We start from the raw sequence: 16,276 nt of genomic DNA, 5'->3' as shown, positions 1-16,276 counted from the left end.
GTGGTGATGATGATGATGATGATGATGATGATGATGATGACCACTGCTCATTGTGAGGGTCCCCTCTGTGTCTTTAGCAGCTAAACTCATGCATGTCTGTGCAATACACTACAGGCAAACCTGTTTTTATCTGTCTGCTCAGCACTGTATTTTTCCACTCCTGTCTTCCTATTTGTACCTTTGTTCTTCAGTTAAAGGAAATCAAACCCTTCCTCTTGCTTCACATTACATGTTTTTTTTCCCTGGCAAACCAGTGAGATACGCTTATTGTGAAGTTACAAGGAATACACTGTTGTGTACATCACAGAGTTAGTGAAGCTTCAGAAATACAACATTACCTTCCTGTGCAGTGGGAAAAAAAAAAACTCCCTGCCAAAGGAGCTTGAAAGCTGAAGGCCATTCCAGGAACATCTCAGAGACGACACATCTATATTTATTACATGTATATGTCATGCAATTGTTTTCAAGAAAATATGCCAAACAGTCTGTTTTTAGCTTTTCAAAGTTTAGAATGTTCTGCCTTTTTTCTTTTGAGGACCACCACGTAACTTCATAACTTTGGGTTTTGAACTGTTGAAAGAAGCCATTTAAATTTAAATTGTGACTTTGGAGATTTGACATGTTTTTTGTATTTTCTAGCATGTGACAGATATACAACAGTGGATTAACCAAGAAAAAAAAAAAAAAAAAAAAAAAAAATATCAAAAACTATACAGATAATAATAAATACTTTGAATACAAGAGTTGTCCGAGAAATTAAATTTTACCCAAAAATGCGGCTTTAAACGAGCCGTCTCTCCAGATTAGATTTAATATGTGGTAGAGAGAGACCTTTAAACCGGGGCTCTAAATTGTCTGCTTTTATCCGAGTGTGCCAGCTACCTGAGTGTTCCCAACTTTTATCTACTGCTACTCCTTCTTTGGTTATAAATTACATTAAAACAGTTTAAATAAAGCTCCCAGTTGTTTAACTTCCTTAGCTGTCTACTCTGCCTATCCCTCAGCCTTGACGGCAAACAATAGAAACATGATGGATTGCGTGTATGTGCTGTATAGCAGGAGCGTGAAACACAAGACAATCTGTGGTGCTTTTATTGACATCTGCTTGTATTATTTGCAGATGAAAAACTTATTTGGACTCTATGAATAATAATATTCCACATGTTTAACCCATTCATATAAGATTCATTTTTCTTAATGGTCTCAGCTGGACCTCTGTATTGATTTCACAGGCACAGCAGGTCTCCTGAGGTCCTCTATGGATTTTCCAGCCGCCCTCCCAAATGATCCATTGTGATTTCTATACCCACAAGGCTCCTGCCAGGGGAAGGCATGGAAAACAGTCATCATCTCACCATCTCCTTATATACCTGGCTCCTGTTTTGTACGCCACGTTGCCTCATGGCTGCATTGCGATTCCAGACATTGTTCTATTGACCCCAAAGGACATGTATCGGTCTTTCAATGGCAGCTCTACAGAGCCGTGGGCATGTGTTTTAGAGATAGTATTTCCTGCTGGAAATCTTGAACGCGTTTGAATTTAGAATAAAATAACAATGAGTTGTTAGTTGGGAGAAGGGGGAGGGGTGGGCAAGATGTTATTGCAACAACAGCAGCTCTTAAGAGTGTGAGTGTGTCAGATGCTGCTGATTGCTCCCTCCACTAGATCCACTTTCAGACAAGTGATTATGTAAATTCAGGTAAGCTCTCACTGCCCAAATGGTGTATTTATCATCGGCTCTGCTGAATATGAAACGACTGCGATGAAGTGTCAATTGATGGGGCTCCATAAACACAATCTTCAGACTAATCTTTGCTGAGTCCGAGGAGTTGATTTTGGAGCGGCAAACCGTGGTCGACTGATGGAGTGATATGAGGTCAGAGAAAAGAGAAAAATGCAAAAGTCCTGTCTTTCATCAGTCCAAATTAGGCGTCTGTTTGAATATAATTTCTTGGTGAGGTTCAGCGTGTGTCATTCCTCAGCAATCTGGAAATCTGTTGCAAGGTTAAAACTGTGTTGAGCTTTTGTTACTTCAGGGAGAACCACATCACTTCCAATTATTTCACATTTGTGTCCTTCAGTTAACTCCAGCAAGTACAACAAATCACTCCACTCCTATGAAAGGAATGAAAGAGAGAAACACTAAAACAGTGACACTTGGCCATTCAGAAGAGGTGTTTGTTTTTTTAACTAGTTTTAGCCGAGAATAGTAACAGCACTTCTTTTTTATATATATATTATTTTTATGGCAATTTCCTTTATTGGATAGAAGCAGTTGTAGACACAGGAAATGAGTGAAAAGAGAGAAGGCCAACAACATGCAGGAAAGGTCCGGCCGGCCGGAAATCGAACCGGGAATCACTGCTGGAGGCGTTCACACTCGTGTGGTATGTGCCATAACCTCTAAGCTATCGGATCAGCCGTATAAAAACTATCTTACGACAAAAAAAACAACAGCATGAAATGTCACACAGGGATATTTAGTATTCTGTTATTAAATGGAAACAGCCTCCCAAAAGAGATCTTACACACGTGGCAGTGTTATAATCAAAAGAACCCATTGACATCCTCAAAAAGAACAAAACAACTATTGTAGTATGTCTCTTAACTGTACAGTGGGCACAGATCCAGGTGCAAGTTTTTCTGGTACACCCTAGCTGAAAATAATGCTGTCTGATGCAACGATCCTGCAACAAATGCTACCTTTATTAAGGTTTTAATTTTCTTTGAGCTAATTTTGGAGGCTGCTGTTCTTGTTCACTCATGTTACATCAGCGATGGTGGGCTGAAAAACAGAAACACCTCTCTGTATTACCGTGGTGCAGCTCATCGGCGCCACAAACTGCACCCTTCAAAGGGTTCATGAAGTTGAATAAACACCTCATTAACGTTATGATATCCATGGTTGTGGGTGTTTTAACAGGACATACAACCAAATCTTTAGCAATGGATATAGATGCACTCACCAATGTTAAATTTAGCTCACGTTGTTTGCTGAATTATGCAGTAGAAAGATCCAGGGTATTGCATTGTAGGGTTTACAAGGTTCTGCAGCTGACTGAATACAATTTCCAAATTAATTTATGAAAATACAGAATGAGCTCCAGCTCTCTAAAACCAGACAAGTCACAGCCAAAGGCCAAATCAGTTAATTGCCTTGTGTTAATTCCCTATTCTCTGAGCTAATGCAATTACTTGTGAATAGAAACCAACTATCAAGACTTGAGGACACAAAAAGTCATTCTCCCGATTTGCATCCCTCCGTCTGTTTTTCAAATGTCGCACCCTGTTTAATCTATTGAATTTATTCATGAAGCGTCGAAGATGGGAGATGAAAAAGTGTATCTTTTTTGTCTTTAGTTGTCGTGTCTGAGAGTTTCAAACAAAGAAAAAAGGAATTTCCCAGGATAAAGAATTTTGCACATTCAGGTGATAAAATATGAAAAGGCAAATGGGGACAATGAACCGTTTGTTTTCTTCGACGATGATTATCTACAGCGAAGCATATAAAAGCCAACACGAGGCTTAAGATAAATTCGTATGCATATAGCATAGGCTTAAGAAATGAATGCAACGAGAGAAGCTTGATCTTTCTCTTTTATGGCTGTCGGACTTGGCTGGGTCGCCAACACAAGACAACAGTCATCGCTTGCAGAAGAGCAGCGCCTGCCTGGTCCTGTACACTAATCAGGTAAAAACACATCTGCTCACTGGCCACACCTCAGCTGGGCTGTTCTCCCTGTCCAAGTGAGACCGAAAGACCTGTTAGGGTCTGACACTGAGAGCCCGGGCTTTTGTCTTGTGTGCATGCACGCTGGCTGAGCTGCAATACAGGCAGCCAGACCCAGAGGGGAGGGGGGAGGGAGGGGGGGCAACAACGAACGTGTTAGCGTCTCTTTGTAGCGAGAGAAGATGAAGCACACTGGGTTAAGCACATAACTACCGGCAAAACCAGAAAGCAGCAGTGCCGCTACGGACTAAGAAGCTTGTTTCCACTGAGAAGAGGCTGGGGGAGGGGGGTCTTGCTGCCGATACGGGTCCGTGGTGGACAGACGGTGCGAGCCAGAGGAATACAAAAAAAAAAAAAAAAAAAAAAAAAAAAGAACGAAAGAGGGGGAGACAGAGACGGACAAAAAAACAAAAAAAAAAACAAAAGGCAGATGTCACGTGGGTCCAGAGTCGCTGATGGATGTGATGTGTGGCGTGGCACACAGGCAGCGGCTCAGGTAGAAAAAGCTTCCCTTTGTCATGCAGATGACAACGCAATCAGCCCCGCTTTGTCTCGGCCCGATGGGCTCCGCTCCCGGGGACATTGAGAGACAGACACTAATCCGGTGGGTTTGTGTTCTCCGGGCGCGCTCATAAAGGCAGTGTCACAGTACCTGGGGTGAGTGTGGATGAGGGTCTCTGAAACAAGGTCTGACCTCTCTCAGGGTACAATCCCTCCGCCTCCTCCCGGCTCTCTTTCTCCCAGCGTCCAAAGCTCGGTACGTGGCTTTGCTGGCTGGAATATTAGAAGCGCCATATTGTTAATGCGCGCGAGTCGTCGTTCACGTGATGGACATGAAAGGAACAGGGGTCACCACTGATCCATTAGGTCCATTTTTCTTTTCAGAAAACTCGCATATCATTTTCAGACTTATGAACTGCAATCTTATTGTCCGGGAAAGACATGAAAAAATACACAGTGACAAATACACCAAATTCACAGATCGCACATCAACAAATCAAACTGCACAAAGAGTTCAAATTCGGCCTAGATGTTGCGGCGCCATTTTGATTGTGAGTGCTTCCACGTTTCCTGTTATGAATAATGTCTGAAAGTACATTTCGCTGTCCCCTAATGATTTCCATTCCCAACGGGTTAGGATGAATCAGGCTCTCCTTAATAAATATGACTTACCAAGAGACTGCGCGCTGCCAATTAACATGTGCTAATTAAGATAGCAGGATATAAGAACATCCTTGATCTAGATTCCTATGTGAAATATCAGAAAGGTTACAGAGAGGTAAAGCAAGTTTCTTCCATAACTATCCAAACTAGTCTTTTCCAGTCAGCAAGAAAACAACATACGCCAACTTTATTCCACAGGTTTGAACCGGCCCGTTGATTTAATTTAATCGTAGACTGAATTAATTCATCACCCGTCTCCAAACTTGATGACGTACGACGCATGACAGATGCTTTCCGTACGAGCAAGAAAATGAACAGAAAAATCTGCTCTACCGCCCTGAGTTTGATTTTTATCTTCGTCCTATATTAAACAGTTAGGATTCGTAGTCCTGTTATGCAACCTAACAGTTATAATTTCCTTAGTCATACTCTTTCACTTTCTGACCACATTGTTTTGCCAACTACATGCTGGAACAATTACAGCCCTCCAATCAAAGGGCACACCTATCCTCAAAGCCCTGCAAAGAACAACAACTCTCAAGACCCATAATTCACCTGATCCCTACTAAATAATACATTTATATGTAATGCATCGCTTCACCATTCATAGCACACACACCACCTCCAGTGTTGTGCGAGAACCAAGTTAAATAGAAATTCTACACATTGGATGTTTTGAAATTGATATACTGTTTTCTGAATAGGGACTGGATTGTTCTTGACGAGGCCTCGCGCAACACTTCTTCAGTGTGCATTTGCTGCGTTTGAAACGCTGGTGGTGGAGTCTATTCGATTACGCTTGGTTTTAGTATTTGGAGACATTTTGTGTTTTAGCTTACAGCCACATGGATGGAAAACATAAGTGCCACAAACAGGTTTGTAAAAGTGCATGCCACCTATTAAACACTTTAAGAGACTACATCAAATGTTGAGTTATGTGTAGCTATTATATCCACCATGCAGGCTCTTGTTTTGATATCGCTAATCCTAGTAGGAGAGTGAAAGTAGGTGGGTACAGTTTATCCTCATCTGGTTATAGATTTAATCAGATTTGAGATTACTGTATCCCGTCAAATTTCTTTCACCAAGTAAAACATGCTGTTTCTGCACTTGTGACATATTTTCCTTACTAATTTCGATCCATATGATTAATATCTGTGCTATTACATGTAAAAAAATTATAGCTCTCAAATGTAATTCTTGAAAAATGCAAGCTATATGCACGACATTAGCAATGTGACTAAAGTACATGGCAATTTCAGACTGCAGTAAACATAATATACTGAACGGATAAGCTGTCAGCTATTGTTTGATTAACCGAAATTGTCTTTTTATGTACTTTTTAAAGCGTTATTTCAACAACACGAGGAGCAGAATCCTAGATTGGGAGCAAATATAAAATGGTATAAGGGAAACCTTATAGTAAGCTACCTCAGTACAGTGTCACTCATCTTTTCTACAGGTTCTGTGCATCTATCACAGATTACCAGTTGCTATATAGGAGTTACAACCCAACTTCTATTTGTAATATACACATTACAACATATCCTCTATGCACAGACATCTACAATTCACAGTAGAATAGCCCCAACAAAAAACAAAAAAAACTATTATTATAATTCATTTATATTAATTTAGGAGTAAGTGTGTTTTATATCAAAATTATGCAAGTGTCCTACTAATTAGGATTGAGCTATACAACTGATTTTATTTTTACTTTTTTTTTTATTTACATTCCACTTTTTCTTGTGCTACTTAGAGGCGAAAAGGAGACAAATGCTGGTCATATTTACTTCTACATAAATCCTCTGTTTTCAGTTTCAGTTGCTAGCCGTGCTCTGGCAGCATCGTGAAGTGTACTGAAAGATCCGAAACACCTGTCGACTGTGAAAATATTTTCATTTTCAGATAGCATCAATAAGCAACCGTATCGGGCCATCTGGTCTCTGCACACTAATCAGGGCTGATTAGAGACCAAAGTGACACCTGTTCCTTTTTAAGGAGATAAAGCAAAATTTAAAAGTCCATGTAACTGCAGTAGACCTGCAGTATATGAAGATTTTTTTTTTTTGATGAAAACACCACATTTGATGCAATTACGGCTTTACTGTAGAGTCCCTTCAACACAGCGTATACATGTCCATAGCAGCAATAAGTATTAAACCACCAAGTAGAGTCTGAGGAGGTTGTAAACACACTTTTGGCTTCGTTACTGGTTTTTTTTTTTGTATGTATAATGTAGTGCTACCCGGTGTGGTAGTTAAATTCAGAACTCAAGTAAGCTGATCCTGAGACACTTCCACTCTTAACTCTGAAGTGCACTCGTGGAAGTGAACATACGCAAACGTGCCTCAAAAATGAAACAAAATCCCAGCTTGTGGATGTGTGGGAGTCGAGCAACAGGGGCAACCGAAACGGTCACTGTGACGATGTGTAGACTTTCAGTGAATTCTGGGACGTTGTAACGACTTTCCATATTAACCTGCTGTGTCAGCCGACACAGTAAACACATCGGTTGTCTCGTCGTTGTCATTTTGGCCAACATGTCATTATTTGCACCTCACTCGGTTTTAGCAAAGTGCAACGCTGTCAACAAAGAGAAGCAACAACATGGCCATTCATTTCAGAAGTATTTCTGGCACCGCATACCCCAAAAGCCTTATCAATACTACTGCTACTCAACACCGTTTTCAATCCACCACAGAATTTCTTAAAACTTCAGTTCTTACATCCAAAATGTTCCCCAAACTAAAATGACATTCTGGGCGTCCCGTCTGCAGGGTAAATGTGTGTGGACTGGAGCGGCAGGGGAGAATGAGGAGTTAGCACATGACAGTGAACCGCAGCAGTCGGAAACAGCGTGGAAACAGCATCAAACAGTCCATCACGTGTTCAGCTGAAACCTAAGTTAAATTGGCTAAACAAGCTGAAGCCAGGAGCGACGTGGCCAACTATTTTGCTCGCAGAGCCAGCGACATAATAGCTGTAGAAATCCCCTGTGTGAAGCCAACTTAAAGCAAAACATCCGACTTTGTTGTTTCGCCTCCGTAACGTTTAGGTAGTTACCTTTGTAAACGCATTCCTACCGCACGTTAACGTGACCAAAGCTCTCGGTCGACGACGTACGGTGAGGCGAAGCAGCGCGGTCCCCGGGGTCTGCAGCCTTACGCAACGCTGGGAGCACACGAGTTCCGTCGTCAAATCAGTGATACTTCTTCCTTAATCTCACCCTAAAGGTAGCTGTAGACGTCTCTGAAATGTGACACACACCCCCCCCCCCACCCCCCCTTCAAGTGAAACAACTGGTACCAGCACTAATTGAAATTTTGCATGCAAAGTGACAATGCCCGGGCCCTCGGCAGCATGGATTAGGGCTTGAATAGAGACAGATTCTTTGTGAAAGCCTACTGTGGCGGTTGGCGTGCAGGCCAGCTCCCTGCATCTGCCCATTGGGTGGACTGAGAAAACACTGGATTGTATACGGTCGCTCATTTTACCTTTATCTAATCCCATTTCAGAACCCGCCTCCGTCTGTCTTTTGTTACTCTTCCACAAAACATAATGCTTCCATGTTGCACTCGCACCGTCTTTGCCTTACGAAACAATTCCGGTCAGAAACAGCTACCGGATTTACATATGAAAGCATCTTTACCAAACTTGGCAGGATTTTCTAACCATTAACAATCATACTGTGTTTTGAACTGTCAGGCTGTCCTATATTGTGTGAGAAAATTGTACTGAATAAGTAATGCAATATGGAGTGTGTAGTTTACTAAATAAGACGAAGAAAAAAAAAAAAAGAAAAAAAAAAGTAAAACGTCAACTTGGCCAGTGTTTGCCAACCGAGTGGGCTCCAGTGCTCAATAGAGCACTGAAGGAATGCAGCACATATTGAAATGCAATCAAATCTGCGAGACATTTTTTAAAAGCTCCATGCTGTGATCTCATTCTACCCCACTTCACCATCCTCGACTGTGGTTTCTGTCCCATTATGTTTCCTTCAAAGAAAAAGAGCAGAAAAAAAAAATGTCGTATCAAAGTGATCTATCATCCCACTGACCCCGACGACGACTTGCATACAAGCCTGGAGGAGGTTGTTTTTTTTGCATCATAGCAACACCAAACCTCCCAGAAAACGTTTGCTGTGCACAGTACAAACTGTAATACCGCAACAGAAAAGGGTGATGGGGTGGGGGTGGGAGGGAGAGGGTTTTTTTTTTTTTTTTTTTTTTTTTTTTTGGGGGGGGGGGGGGGGGTAGCGGAAAAGCCAAATGATCCGTCTTGTAAATTTCATCTCCTCCGAACAATACAGGCTACTAGAGTTTTATGGCCGGGGATGAATCGGAGAATTTCCACTCAACAGAATTAGATGAGCGCCGCTGCTGTTAGTGTGGCTGTCAACTGAGCCTTGATGACAATGAATGGGTAAACTAATGAAGGGATAAATCCACAGTGTGTTTTCATAGACATGTTTGACATAGTTAGGCTAATTTCCCTGGCAGTACTACGTCCATTAATTTTTGAGAAGAGGCTGTCTGTTCCCGTTAACTAGACCAATAAGACATGGCATCATCTTACATTAACACTAATCAACAATTTAGAGTTGCTTCACAGGGTACATTAAATGCCTTTGAAAAATGGTTCAATGCGACTGATGAATGAATACCATTTATAGCTGTCCAACATGGCGACGAGAGTGGGGTGGGGGGTGGGGGGTGGGGGGGACACGCAGTATAGTAATCTGAATAGAGACGAGATGCTGATGAAAAAAAGCCGTAGACTGAATCATTGCAAGGCCGGTTTCCAGTACTGAAGGCCTAGAATGGTTTGCATTGTTGTATACCATTTACGAAATGGACACTTGGGACACGGCTGGGATTTTCTTAAATTTGGCCCCAGTTTTAATCCGCTAATCCTCTTCAGCAGTGTCCCTGCCTGATTGATTGATTATTTGTATAACAAGTAGCCCTTTCATGTTCGCTCCCCAGATATTAGGTATAAAATGATTGCGGGTGTTATCGTTCTGTGAGGACTCCATTCAGTTTATAAAGTAAATTCTGATAAATAAAAAATAAAAAAAATTTAAAAAAAACTTTTCTGACATTGTACGTTTCTTTGGGTGATTGCCAGTTAAATTTGGCGGTACAGTATTATTTAGGACACCGATAGTGAAATTCAAAGGGTAGTGTTATTTAGGACACATTCAGTTCGTAACGTTCATCAGTACGAAGTAATACAAGTGTATGAGCATGTCACTCTCTATTAACCGAAAATAACAATGGAAGAAATGTAGCGTCCCGGCACTAAACGTGTCAAAAAGATCCAACGGAGGGTTCTTTACGGTTGCATGCTGGGACGTTTTTTTTTTTTTTTTTTTTTTCGGATTAGAGCTGCAGTGACCTCTTTTTCAACTCTTTATTTTTCCTACGCAAGCCATCCTTGCAACATCATTGGACAGTCGGCTAGGGTGATGCACAGGGTAAAATGGAAGGGGTGGGGCGGAGGGGTCTGTACTGAGTTGGCGAGGGGACTAGCTCTTTTTTCAAATTAAAAAAAACAAAAATGGAAGCACCGGAGGCCCGAAAGATAGTTCTAGAGTGCACGCCGTTTCTACCGAGTATCAACAGCATCATTCTTAAACAAGCAAGAATCGTGTTAGCACAACCGAAATAGCTATTTGAGGAACGTGCCAATCGGTGTTTGAGGCAATGTATGCTCTCAGCTTACACATGTTCTTCACAGTACATTTTTACAAGTAGACAAACAGTAATCGTGGCCATGTTTGCATGTTATAGACAAAGAGAAAACGAGGAAGTGGGACACCGGGCGGTGTGAATTTGTTGGTTATTTTTGGCATTTTTCACATCCTGTGTTTCCCTCGCTCTTGGACAGAATAGCGGGGATTTCATCAAAAAAAATAAATAAGCAATATAATCGCAATCGTGCATACATAATATCGGTAATTAAACAAAAACAAAGCGTTGTGCATGTCGTATATATATATATATGTATATATATATATATACACAGGATAACATATATACACAGGATAACAATATGGAGTTACCTATTACGAGATTTACAGTTTTTACTGAATATATTTGACCTAAAAACAGCATGTACTCACAGTACATATTTAATATACTGTTTAAAAACAGTGTGTGGGACATGATGACAATTTAGACAGCTTTAACACGCGTGGCTGCACGCAAAATAGGACGGGGGGGGGGGGGGAATGGACAATATATACATTAATACGTAAAAATTAAACATAAGATGTATGTTGTACAGCGTTCCCTGTATTTGTGGAAGTGCGAAGATATCGGATCGCACATATAATTTGCCAAAAATAATAAGGTTATCCGGGATCAATCTAATCTTGAACATACATTTTAAAGCTCCCAATGTGGAACGTAATGTCGGCCGTGGAGGTTGCTGTCTCTGGGCTTCAAACTGGTGCCGTCAGAAGTAGTCTGCATGAATACACGTGACGTTTGTCAAAGTCTTTGTCAGTCCTACAAGCTCGCTTATATATCTGGGATGTTTATACAACGTGTACAAATGATTATACAGTAAACACGGCTGATTTGTTTATTTTTTTTCCTCCGTTTTTTTTTCTTTTTGTTGTCGTTTTATCCTGCGGCTACGTTCGGTTTTGAGTTTTCAAATAGTTTCTTAGCTCCACCTGTAATTATGAGGTTTAGTTAAACTGACCAGAGGAAGAAGACACATTTGTTTTCTGAGAGCATCCTCAAAATAGACTGAATAAATGACTGGGCTGACACTTTCCACCCCTCAGTGTGGTGAGTGTCCCCTGTCCTGTCACAGAGTGCAGCTACACAAAATCACCTGCAAATTATAATTTAGAGTAAAAAAAAAAAAAAAAAACTGAAAGCCCTTAAATTAAAAGGAAGCAAGGCTTCCTTAATCTCCAAATCATGTTTTAGGGATTAAAGGGCAAATCTCCCAGTTTCGTGCTCCCTGTGTGTACCACTGACCTTATTTTGAATACCGTCACAATAGGTGAGGTAAAAAAAAAAAACCTTGGCTGTGCAGTGAGCGTCGCAGACATACCCACTGTAAATAATGAGTGTTATTTCCATCATTCAACCTCGTTTCATTGTGCGCTGAGCCACTGCTGCCCTTCACTGCTCGGCAAAGCACTGCGCACAAACGACAGCACGGAGTGAGCAAGACAAGAGACTTTTCGAAGTTAAACCGGACGATGTCCAACATGTATATATCTGCACATCCAGTATCAGGCGCACCGGAAAGGTTTCAAACGAGACGTCCTCGTTTTGTCTTTTATCGGCAACTGTTTTGACAACTGATACGGACACACCTCCCGAGGACACACACGGGATATGCGCCTTACCTGACTTGAGATTGAGCGTTTTTTTGTTTTTTTTTGTGCAACACAAAGCACCCGCAATAGTTCGTTTTTGTATGTTCCGCAATTTAACGTCACGGACGCGTAAAAGCGTCCGTGGAGCACACCTGCGAGATGCGGGACCATATGTTTTTGTGTCCCACGGTCATCCCCCCCCTCACCCCCCACCCATCCACCCCTTGCCTGCGCTGACTCCACGCTACATTAAATGCAACAGTAAAACCACGCTAGAAGATAATAAAGAGGAGCACGAAAAAAAAAAAAAAAAAAAGTTTTGGGGTTGTTGTCTTTTTTTTTTTTTTTTTTTTTTAATCGGAATAAGAAAACATCCCTGCACGCGCTTTGTCTCAAACTCCAAAGCCGGCAAGAAGGATGCGGCTTTAAGCGTTTTGGATGCATACAGTAAGTACCTTACCTTCAACAGCTATTACGGCCGGTATGCTCCATAATATCCATAGAATATCCATAATTGGTCACTTGGAGGGCCCAGACATTCAAATAAAATACGTCCCGAAAGCCATTGACAGCGAAAGCAGAGAGGGGACAGTCGGTCCTTCACCTCCAATAGAGCGATCCCAGATAGCAGAGAAAAACGAACTCAAATCTGAACCAAGTTTGGGCGAGACCAAAAAAACCACAGACGGAGGGGAGCACCGGGCGACACAGAAACGCAGCCGCGCATTTTAGAGCTACATTTACCTAGTCAGTTTCACGCAGGATAAAAAATAACCATTGCGTTTCGGTGTATAATAAATAATAAGGCGTTTTAAATATTTGTATCATCGATGCAGACGCTCGTCAAGGGGGTCGTTCATCCCCTTCAAAGCCACTTCAATTTACCTCGCTGTCAATCATCGACGGAAGGACAGTCCACACTGCCTTACCAAGCGATAATTAAGTGTTTGGGGACCATGCGGGGCATTTATAAAAGATGGAGCAACTCTGTTTCGCTGCCGCACCGCTCCAAATGGAAATACTGGTTCTTCTTTTATCAGACAAGGCTTAAATGTGTCTTTGGGGTTCCCTGCTCTTTCTTTTTTTTGGCGCTGTAACAGGTGACCAGCACGAGAGAAACATTAAAGTAAGTTCAAAGTTTTCTTTTCCATATTTTGCCTCTAATATTTTATGGTTTGACCAGATATCGTTTTAAAGTTGTCCACTTGTCTGTCTCTAACACCAATTTCAAGCTGTTTTGTCTCTTTCCTTTGTTTGTTTATTGGAAAATTGATGTAATGATTTACAAAGGTGACTGTGTGTAAACATTTATATCTGAATTACAACCATATGCTTTTATGAGATAATATTGTCTTCTGTATGTTTTTCAGTTTTAAGTGGTGTTTTTAAATTCTTGGTTAATTACCCATCTTATTAACTTACAGTTTATATAGTCAACTTTTTCTGCATTCAGCATTCATAATATTAATGATGACTTCATTTTTACATTAATCTTAATGTACGTATTTAAACAAATGCTGAAGCAAATATGGCTAAAATAGAAGGAAAAAAAAAGGTTAAAAAGATTGATAGATTAAAATAAATAAATGTTAGTTTGATTTTGTAGCCTTCATACATAATTATATATGTTTAGTCTTTTTTCAAGACTTTTATGATGATTCAGTTCAACAGCTAAGAGTCCTGTTCCCATAAAAAGGAGAATAGGAGACTGCAAACTGTGGTTCCTGCAGTTTTTCTCAAAACCAGTGCACGTTTTTAGGACTAACTTTGGGAACTGGTCATGCAAAGTAGCTTTCGGATGAACTTACTTAAAAGCAGTAATTAAGTTATTCAAAAGAATTGTTAGATGAAGTTGACTTTGCTAAGATACAAAGTCTACATGCTGTTTCTTAAGCAGTTTATTAAAGGTTTATATCTGAGGGAGAGTCATTTCAAAAAAGTGAAAATAAATGAACAGTGAATGTGTAATCAATGAAACTTGGCTGCATTGATTCTTCTTTCTGCATGCATAACATTTGCATAATGTAATACAGCTGCAAAATGAGTTTCATGTTAATTTGATCAGTCAAGCTGGAAGTGCTTTAGAAATATATTCAGATATTTGATTTTATCAGCTTCAGTAGTTAAGTAACTAACCACCTTTCATACATTGCTGTTCAGGTCTACCTAATTGATAACTATGGCTGTTCACTCACATGACTAATCCCATGCAGTTATTTTCCAATAATGGAGCCACAGAGCTAAAGTGAAATGTGACTTCCCCCAGAATACAAAAACTTTTTTTCTCCCTGTGCACAAATCATCATAAAACAATAATCAGTTGATGTGATGTTGGCTCGCAGTGCTTCAAAATTTCAAAACATGACAGTTAATCTTCCAGAATTATTAATATTGAGCTGTGTTTGCACTAAGTTGATTTAAGTTGGCACAATGGAGTCTGGCAGCAACATTACTGGCAATCATTTCCCAGCAATCAATAAAACTGCTATACGAAAAAATAAATATGCATATCAATAATCACAACACATTCAACTTTTATGAGTTTCTGCTGTTTTAATGGAATTACTCTTTACCAAGCAGGTCCAAGTCGTCAGTGACGGTTGGCATTAAATCTGAATTTATTGAGCTTCTTGCGAGCTATAGTCATATTTTTCGAAATTTCCTCAGAGCAGTATAAAACCTATTTCCTGCTCCAGAAGCTGCTAGTAAAATCCCAGTATCCTCGCTCATGCTGTGTAAAAAATAAAACACAGACGGGTTTTATATGACACAATGACAGGCATGGAGACAGACAGGGATACACTGAAGCAGCTGCAGATATTACAGATATGCACAAAAAAAAAAATTACTGTTTTGTTTTAAATATAAATATGTTACATGATATACGTGGAAAGATAACAGAGAGAGAAAGTATGATTAGATCATTTCAATATACAATTTTTTTTTTTTTAAATTCAAATTTCTTTTGGTGGGACAGACAACGAAAGCTGGCTTGCAGATGTGCTCAAGATGATTCACAGCACACAAGAAAAGGTTAAACATGCTAGAGGGGGGGGGGAGAGAGGATTACCTCCTGCATATGAAGTATGAAGTTACTAAAACTGGCTGAGAAACAAGAATTTAGAATAAATTGTTTGTCATCAAACATGCCTCTCCCGTTACGTGCCGCAACACTGGAGCTGTGCAGCAGGACTCTCAGGGGTTAAATGAACCAGGCTGATTTATGGGCCTCCACTGGGCTGGACTGTATTGATTCCAGGTCACTGGACTGGCTGACTTCAGATCATGTTCAGGTGACTACAAAACAGATGGAACAAAACGCCAAGGCACTGAGAAAGCCGCTTTTGCTCGCTGTAATGAGTTCCATGCAAGCTTAATATTGACTCGAGCCAGAAGAGAAGTGAAAGATGTTGAAGAAATGATATTAATACTCCTCTAATATTGCCCACAGAGATCTCTCTGCCACGCTATGTTATATTGGCTACGATGTCTGCAATGGCTATAATAAAATATATATAATGCAAAGCAGAAACGTGGCAGAAATCCGCGCTTGTTCGTCTGTGACTGTGATCCAAGCAAAAGCAAAACATACAGTACTGTGGCTACAACGTTCTGGAGCCCAGCGCAGCGTACAGTAACTCCCGACGACAGCGGTCTACACTGAGCACAAAACATAGCTCATAATACATGCAACAAATTACCCGCAAATGATCTGCTAATAACGCGTACAAGATGCACCGAGAAAATTATGTAAACTTGGACAGCGTTAAGAAAGTGTAGCATGCAGCTGAGGGCTATAAACACTGTCTATATGATGGAGGGCGTCACTGCAACCAACTGCACTCTGTGAAGTAAAGCTACGTAACGCAGACCTCCATCTTTCAATGAAACCATTTTTCTTTAAATATCTGTATGATTATTTTTCATTTTTGCGCGCGCGTCTGTTTGTGTTTTAACAAATACAAAGTAATCACGATAACGTTTTGACATATGTGTACTTAAATGTGAGATTCATTAATACAAAACGTTTACTATA

General features: G+C 40.5%; 1 protein-coding gene across 4 annotated transcripts in view; it reads right to left on the bottom strand.

Annotated features, from left to right (window-relative positions):
• The window catches only part of ephb2b (eph receptor B2b), a 126,786-nt gene extending 113,932 nt beyond the window's left edge, over positions 1 to 12,854 (bottom strand). For all 4 annotated transcript variants that reach the window (XM_069149643.1, XM_069149658.1, XM_069149652.1 and 1 more), the window contains exon 1: positions 12,701 to 12,854. In XM_069149643.1, coding sequence (XP_069005744.1) covers positions 12,701 to 12,752 — 52 coding nt within the window. In that variant the 5' untranslated portion in view covers positions 12,753 to 12,854. The remainder of the gene's footprint in view (positions 1 to 12,700) is intronic.
• Between the last annotated feature and the right edge of the window lie 3,422 nt (positions 12,855 to 16,276).

The sequence above is a fragment of the Embiotoca jacksoni genome, unplaced genomic scaffold, assembly GCF_022577435.1.
Source record: "Embiotoca jacksoni isolate LCO1_2020_lvr unplaced genomic scaffold, fEmbJac1.0.p SCAF_1, whole genome shotgun sequence".
Classification (NCBI taxonomy): Eukaryota; Metazoa; Chordata; class Actinopteri; family Embiotocidae; genus Embiotoca; species Embiotoca jacksoni.
Note: the sequence above shows the minus strand (reverse complement) of the source record. Positions and strands in the feature narration are given on the sequence as shown.